General features: G+C 41.0%; 1 protein-coding gene across 2 annotated transcripts in view; it reads left to right on the top strand.

Moving 5' to 3' along the window:
* Positions 1 to 5,909, top strand: part of LOC146856834 (uncharacterized) — a 207,217-nt gene extending 201,308 nt beyond the window's left edge. For both annotated transcript variants that reach the window (XM_085647265.1, XM_085647266.1), the window contains exon 2: positions 4,390 to 5,909. In XM_085647265.1, coding sequence (XP_085503391.1) covers positions 4,390 to 5,026 — 637 coding nt within the window. In that variant the 3' untranslated portion in view covers positions 5,027 to 5,909. The remainder of the gene's footprint in view (positions 1 to 4,389) is intronic.
* Positions 5,910 to 7,918: the final 2,009 nt, after the last annotated feature.

Raw genomic sequence — 7,918 nt, forward strand, 5'->3', positions numbered from 1 at the left:
TAGCTAAAAGTGCTTAGACGCTTCCATCCATGCAGTGATTCATCCATCCATTCAAGGATTTTATCACTGATTATCTATACACTTGGTCATTCATACCTGCATTCATCTCACCTTTTATCCACCCATTGACTCACTCTTGCATTGACGGGGCCAGATCTTGACAAAGTGGAATGCATTCTGGATGCCATAAGTGCCCCAATGGAGGCATTGGAAGCTAAAATTAATTGCATAAGGATAGATATGAGAATCCTCTGAAACAACCACTGCAAATTGGCAGTCAAAGTGAACGCAGTGTATCTGCACTGCACACCATCAACCTGATTAGAGATTCACTGAAAAAACAGCTTGCAGCCCTCACCGAAAAAGTGGACTTGCTGAACAAATGGGCTGAGGACCCAGAGGACAAAAGCAGACACACTAACGATCTAGGTGAGGCATGCTCAAGCCATCACCACTTCTATAATTCAGTGCAATGCCATGCCGACAATGAGTTGTGGGAATATTACCTACTGCTCCACTGCAGTGCAGAGCTTATTGTCTATAATCATCTGGGCTTGTTTTAGGAGGACTGTTCCTGTTCATAAAACAAGCTGCACTGACCTTAGAAAAATGGGCAATTGCTATAAAAAAATATATATGGATTGACTAAGCAAGAGACAGCGAGGCTGCAGCGAGCGGGGTGTGGAGAGAGATAGGAGGATGCCATGAAATTGCACATGCAATGAGCTGGGGAAGTAGCTAGGGGAGTAAACTTAAGTTCAGCAGAACCATGGAGCAAGAAGGTATATGGGGGAAGAGAGACACGGTGGAAACAGCATAGAGGCTGCATGCAGAGGCACAGGTGGGAGAGTGACACTACGAGGCAACACAATGAGAAAGCACAGTGAGGATGTGAAGAGCAAGATGGAGGAGCAGAAACAGAAAGAGGTAGAAGAGCGGGAGCAACAGATGGACTCCCGTCAGGTATTAAGTCAAATGCTAACAGAACAGGTAAAAGTATAAATAGTTCCCAGACATTAGCAGTGGAAGAATACAACTCGTCCAGTCAGAACACTGTGAGAGTGAAATGCTGCTGCGTGGGACAAAGACAAGAATAGGGAGGCCAATAAAGCCATGCACTCATTGAGCACTCTGTGAATATTGGAAACAATTGCTTTGGCCAATAGACAGTTAAAGCTGTCTGTAGACAAGACCTAAATGTAATTTAGGCTGCATAGTCTGAAAAATGCCAGTGATGATGGCTGACTCATCATTGACACATTTTGACAAATGGGATCTTGCATGTGATCTTCAGTTACGGACTCTGGACCCAGGCCTTGCCACAGAAAACAATGCATTAATAAATATATGGGGGTATCCTGTGTGGAGGTAGTGGATGTGTTCCCCTTGCCCATGCTTATTATGTTGGATCACTTCATGACACTTGACACATGATACTCCATCCCAGTCAATGTTCAGGTATGCAGTAGGAGGAGTGAAAAAACTGGATTGTTACATTATTGGTGTAATTCTTGGATAAAATATTACCACAACCACTGGAAAAATGTGAATATGCAGTAACAGCATTTTCATCTTGAACATGATTCGTCAGAATTGCCACACAACTCATCGTCTGCTGTAGGCCTTGCAAGATGCATGGAACTCTCTTTGTATATATCAATACACTACAATAATTTGCGCATTTAACAAAGAAATTAGTTATAGTATCGTAATGGTATAGTGCTTTTTTGTTGCCTGCGAGGCCCAAAGTACTTTCTGCTGGTCTGACAGTATTATTTATTTAGCACTTCATACCAGTGGTGAGGCCATAAAGTGCTTCCTGGGCAACCTTTGAAATTAATGTTGGAAAGGGCATTGTTTGTGGTTTGGTCTCCATGGTACAATTTGAGTGAAGGGGTGTAGAGTTCTACGACATAGTGGAAGCACTGAATGTCACTGTGCATAAGCACAGGGTATTACAGAGTGTTGCATGCATGGAGGTACTTGCTAACTTTAGTGTGGAAGTGCATAATCCGCAGAAACGCTGTGGTTTACTGGAGTATATGGAATGTACTCAGTAGTGTCAGAAGCCCCAGGCCACTGGATGCACTGCTGACCCACCAGAAGAGTTATATAGAGTGCTTTGTGGTGCTTATAAAGAATAGGCAAAAGAAGGAAGGCACAGGTGATGGTCCTTGGGCCTGTTTGGGCCTAACATGCTCAAATAGAGAAGGTACAATGGGAAGACACCCTTAAGCATCTCCCATTCCCCTGAACGCCCTGGAAGGAAGGGTTAAGTAGCTAAGTCAGATGATAGAAGGAGAGAGGCCCCAAAGGTGTGAGCCTGTGATGTAAGACAGGCATCCAATCTAACCCCTGTTCCCCAAGCCTGGTAGTGGGATGAGAGCACGGAGGGTCTGAAGGGACACCAATTAGAATGTATCACTTACCGGGGAGGGGTGAAAAAGAGGTACACCTGTACACAAGTAGACACTCAGTTTGAAACAATACTTCTAAGGTAAAATATGTACAAGCAAGCCCCTGGTGCATTTAAAACTCCTTTGTTGGCTACTAGTCTCAATTACAGAATGCAGCTAAATAAGTAAAATAGCACAGCAAAAAATATGTAAAAACCCGTACAAGAGATATGATTGTGTATATCCAAAGATTTGACTCGAGGACTGGGGAAAATGCTGCATCTGGGTCTTTGTTTCATTCCCAGGCGATACTAATTGCACACCAACACACTGCTGGATGATGGTAGGCATGTAACAAGGGGTAATACCATTACCCTTGCCAGGAGTGCCCGAGTGTGGGAACCAGTGATAGAAGGAAGGCATCTAACCCAAAACACCCTAGGCCTTGCAGTTTGATGGGAGCAGGGAAGGACTACGTAGAGTATGATTAGAACTCACTCCCTGCCTCGATCTGGACTCTCACCAAACAGACAAACATTCAGAAACAACACATTTCTAGATTAAGCATGTGTAAGCACGACCCTGGCAATTTTAAAATTTCCTTTAGCTGTGCCCATCACGGTTATAGATTGCAGCCACAACAAATTCTAGCTCACAACTCAAATTTATAATAACCAGTTCACCATATGTAAACAGTTTCTGTGCCAGGAAAATGCTGATACCGGTCATTCTAGTGACAACAGCACTAAAATGGACCATGGTATTACAATTAGCTGTTGCATGCATAATTTTGTGCCCCACTGCCTCATAATTTCAGTAGCACTGAATATTACTAAGTATCTGTCAATATCTGCTAATCCCCCAGCAACCAACATTGCCTCAAAAGTATCACATGGTTTATTGTAAATTGCAGTCCATGTCAATCTCTGCTTTGGACCTTGATGGATGCTTACAGCAGCATCAAACCAAGACCTATCTGAGAGTCATTGGATGTGGTAGTCAATGTGATGGCTTACATAGCTGACTGGCTTATATAGAGGAATTGATTCAGATCAACTGGCTAATGCTCAATGCCTGAACGTTCACTAAAATCTCACTTGTGTCCAACTGGGTTAAACTATGATTTTCTCGCTCTACTTTTTGAGAAAGAGAAGGTTGAGGGATCTAAGAAAATAATATAAAAAATGAAGGGGTCAGAGTTATCATGGGGTGCACCCATTGCCACAGTTGCAAAACAATATATTACAGCTTTACATGGCTAGAGTATGTTATTATTTTGCCCTATTGGGTACCATTCTCTGGTAATTGGCCAGTAAGGATCATGGAGTTTAAGCATGTCAGCTTATTTTAAACAAAAGGTTTACTCTCATGACAAGTGGTGGTGTACCGGAAAAAAAGAGACCACACCTCAAAATGGCAGCTCTGGCTCTCAGTGGATGCCAGGCTCATATCTAAACTCATGTACAAGTCATGTGTTACCTCCACCAGAAAGTCAAAGAATACATTCTGTAATGGCACATGAATTATAATGCTGTACTCTTTATTCCAGCGGCTCTTTGCCTCACCACAAAAGGTATCTGCTGAGTCAAGGGTCAACCTATACATCTAAAAACATAAATCCAAAACCCGTCTACCATTAATCAAGACGATATATACAGGATATGTCTAGAGTGCCAGTTCACTATCCATACCTAATATTAGCCCGACATCTTGGTTTCTTGGATTTTAAACAGGTTGATCCAAAATATTTTAATGGTGTTGAATGTAACAGATACATATTCTTATTAGGAAGAGTAATTATGGCATACTTATGAGACTAAAGCAATCAATTGTTGCTCTTACATCGGGAATAGAGTCTTTACTAGCACTCTCAAAGAGACTAGACAATTACATTTTGATAACTAGTGCAAGCACCATGAGTTTAGTTGGCAATCTTCTTCAGTCATGCTTCTTAAAATATGAAGTTAATTCAAAACACATTTTTATTTTGCAGGCCAAAAATGTCTCTTGATTTCCATGGATGGGAAATATTCCAGGAAGACGATGTTCACCTAGATGCTGGACAGACACCTGAAACCGGAAGATGCTACACTATGTATCATGGAACGTTTGTTGCTGTAGCGCGCTCCATCATCACCAATGGATTCAAGCCCTCTGCAGATGGAATGTTGGGTCCAGGGGTTTATATTAGCAGAGATATGAAAAAGGCCCATAGGTACCCCCTTAAGGCAGCGGCAAAAGACAAAGTTGTGTTGATACTTAATGTAGACGTTGGAAAAGTTAAGAAGATAGACCAGGATAACCATCCAATGCAAAAGAGTTGGCATTCACAGGGTTATGACACTGCCTGGGTGCCCCCAAACTGCGGCATGAAATCAGTTCCTAGTGGTCTTGAAGAAGACTGCGTTTGGGACCCACTAAGGATCCAAGTTATTGACGTTCAGCATGCTACGGATAACTCCATCCAGGAAGACCTGAGATCACTGTTAAAAAAAACTCACCAGGGCAGCCCCGGACAGAGTACAAGGAAATGCCCATTGTGTAGAAAGAATCTTAACCATCAAATATTGCCATGTTGGAAATGTCGCAAAAGTATCTGCCCGTATTTGCCCAAGCATGTGTGCAAATAGCCCACAAGGACAAATCAGCCATTCAGTTGTTGCGAATGCCATTTTTTGTGGAGATTTTGTTAGCTAAACTGTAAATACCACCTAACCTAAGACTCTCTTGGTTTCTGCATCTGTGATTGCTGTTGTGCATTGTGTACACTGAATAATTCAGCTTCCAAGCGAGGTACGCCAATCCGTGGCTATGGCATAACGTCACTGGATTTACAGCAGTGGGGATGAACAGGTCGTGGTTTATTATTGCCATTCTATAAATAAACATTCTGTATATAAATGATCATTTCAGACATGTTTTACAAAAAAACAAGAAATATGAATTCAGAGTCTAGTTTAATGTTTCTAAGCACACTTGTAACATGGCTTAGTAGACAGAAGAGGTAAGAGAGAAAAGCCAGACTGGATAGATTCGGTTTAGCACTGTCACTTCTAACATCAATTTAATTATAATTGTTTACGGCAAGTTCCGATATTGATTGAAATGATGCAAAGGATAAGTTTGTAAGTTGATATCTTGAAGTCACATGTCCGGGGTAAACCAAAAAGCAAACAGAAAATTCCTTTTCATTTTCCTTTAATAGTGTTGTCACAAATCAAAATACTTTTAACAAGGAGTGAAATCGTTCCACCTTGTTTACAGGGTTTACATCTAAATAATGAGTTTAGCTGCATTAACCACTGATTACTTGTTTATATTTCTAGCATTGAAGGGTCTTTCAGTTTTAAATTTGCCACTTAATTGTCCTTAACACACATTACCATGAACTTGTTCAATGCCATTTTACTCTCTCCAAATTGAATATGTTTTGTGTAGATGCAAAAAAAAAAAAATTGTCATTGTACACTGATCAAAAAACTATCATACATTTTTAAAATAAAATATCGATTATATTCTTTGATATTTACTGATATTTAAAACGGCTGCAGATTTACCAATCAAAAGTTATTTTTAGTTTATCTAAAGTGGTGTTCAGCAGCTTTTCATCATTTGAAATTTAACAAACATTTTATGAATAAGTTGCAGGGTCCAGACATTTTTTTATAGAAGGAATCCTCTAACGAATTTTATTACACAGACTTGTTATTGATTTGTTCAACTGAATAATTTTAATATGAAGTTTTGTGGACAAGTAAATAACATATTTCAGTAAGGCCAAGTTTAAAACAGAGAACATTTCTCACAAAACTTGAAAGTGCTCTATTTGTTGTAAACGTCTTTAATATGTACAGTTTATTTTTTTTTATCAGTGATCCAACGTAACAACAAAAAAAGTCTGAAAGTCTGGCCAAACGTTTTCGTTTTGTGACAGACTTACTTTATTGCTAGTTATTCAAGAAAGTGTAAGACTGAGGGGCCTTTCATGGATGCTGTTGGTGATGGTGATTCTGTGAAATAGCTCCTGGCAGAACCAATTCAGCTGTGCTGAATCTGACAGGATCCTTGAGCCAGAACCATTCGAACAATAGCCAGAAATCAAGATGAATGCTGGAGAAGCAGTATGGCAAAACTCCTCCTATAAAGAGTGAAGTCGGAAACCCCAGGTGGTGCAGCGGTTGTGGCCAGGAGTTATGGTCGAGCCAGTCGCTATGCCTGATGTATGCCTGGAGACAATCATTGCTGAAGCCAAAAATATGGGCACTCTAATTGGAAGACCCTGATACCTTAAGGAAGAATGCAGGTTGAGAGAGAGATGCAGACTTTGCAGACATTCAAGGTTCCTGGTGTGGCATTGCGTTCTACGCAATGCTGCTGATGGGCTGGAGAGAAATCGAGTCCTATAAACTACTGAGGAGGTGAGACCCGGGCCTCATCCTAATGAAAAGATGTGACACTGTGTGCAAGTCAGACTCCTAAGGTAAACCGCCAAGTCCTCTAGGGAGAGGAGTATATTTAGACTTTATTCCCCAAATCTTAAGATGTCTGGAACAGTGAGGGCGGAGAACAGGGCACAAGTCCTAAAAAAAGAAGTGGGGGGGACTCTCCAAGTTAGGAATTATCACAGGAAGTGACATGATGGTGTGTGACATCACAGGAATTGACATGAAAGTCCGTAACATCACAGGAATTTACATTACATGTTCAGCAGGTCTATTATTTTAGCGAATTGGAAGATTTCACAATTGAAGGTGCTCAGGACTTAAGCCTGTTACCTGAGGTCCCTGTCTGGTGGATTTACCAGCCCAAATGTGGATTACGGTTGCGGGACATCTACATTAGTCAAGCCACTAAGGGCCATATGTAGGTAATTTCTATTTACCGATTCCTAAATACCGAATTTTACCGATTCGGTATTTAAGAATCGGTAAATAGAATGTAGGTAAACAATCGGTAAATTTTACCGATTCGGTAATATTCGTTATTAACGATTCGGTATTCACCGAATCGGTAATAAGGAATACCTTCCCATTCATTCCTATGGGCCTGGAGGCCCATAGCAATGAATGGGAAGCCATTCACTATTACCGATTCGGTAAATACCAAATCGGTAATAGGGGGAGCATATTCAAGAGTGGCAGGGTGTCACATTGACACCCTGCTGCACCCCTGAATCATGCATGTGTGCACATGTGGCGCACATACATGCCCAAGGGCATGTATGTCTGCCACATGGCACTTTTAAAAAAGCACAAAATTGCTTTTTAAAAGGTATTCGGTATTTACCACCAACTTGTAGTTGGTGGTAAATAACAAATCCTTAAACCAAAAATGCACTCACTCGAGTGCTCCCTACATAGGATTTAAGGATTCGGTAATTTACCGATTCCTTAAATTAAGGAATCGGTATTTTACCGATTCCTTAAAATAACGAATTGGTAAATTACCAAATCCTTAAATCCAGCCTCCTACATCGCAAAGGCCTAAATACCGGTCGGTAACGGGAAATTTACCGATTCTCG

The sequence above is a fragment of the Triturus cristatus genome, chromosome 3_2 (assembly GCF_964204655.1).
Source record: "Triturus cristatus chromosome 3_2, aTriCri1.1, whole genome shotgun sequence".
Lineage (NCBI taxonomy): Eukaryota > Metazoa > Chordata > Amphibia > Caudata > Salamandridae > Triturus > Triturus cristatus.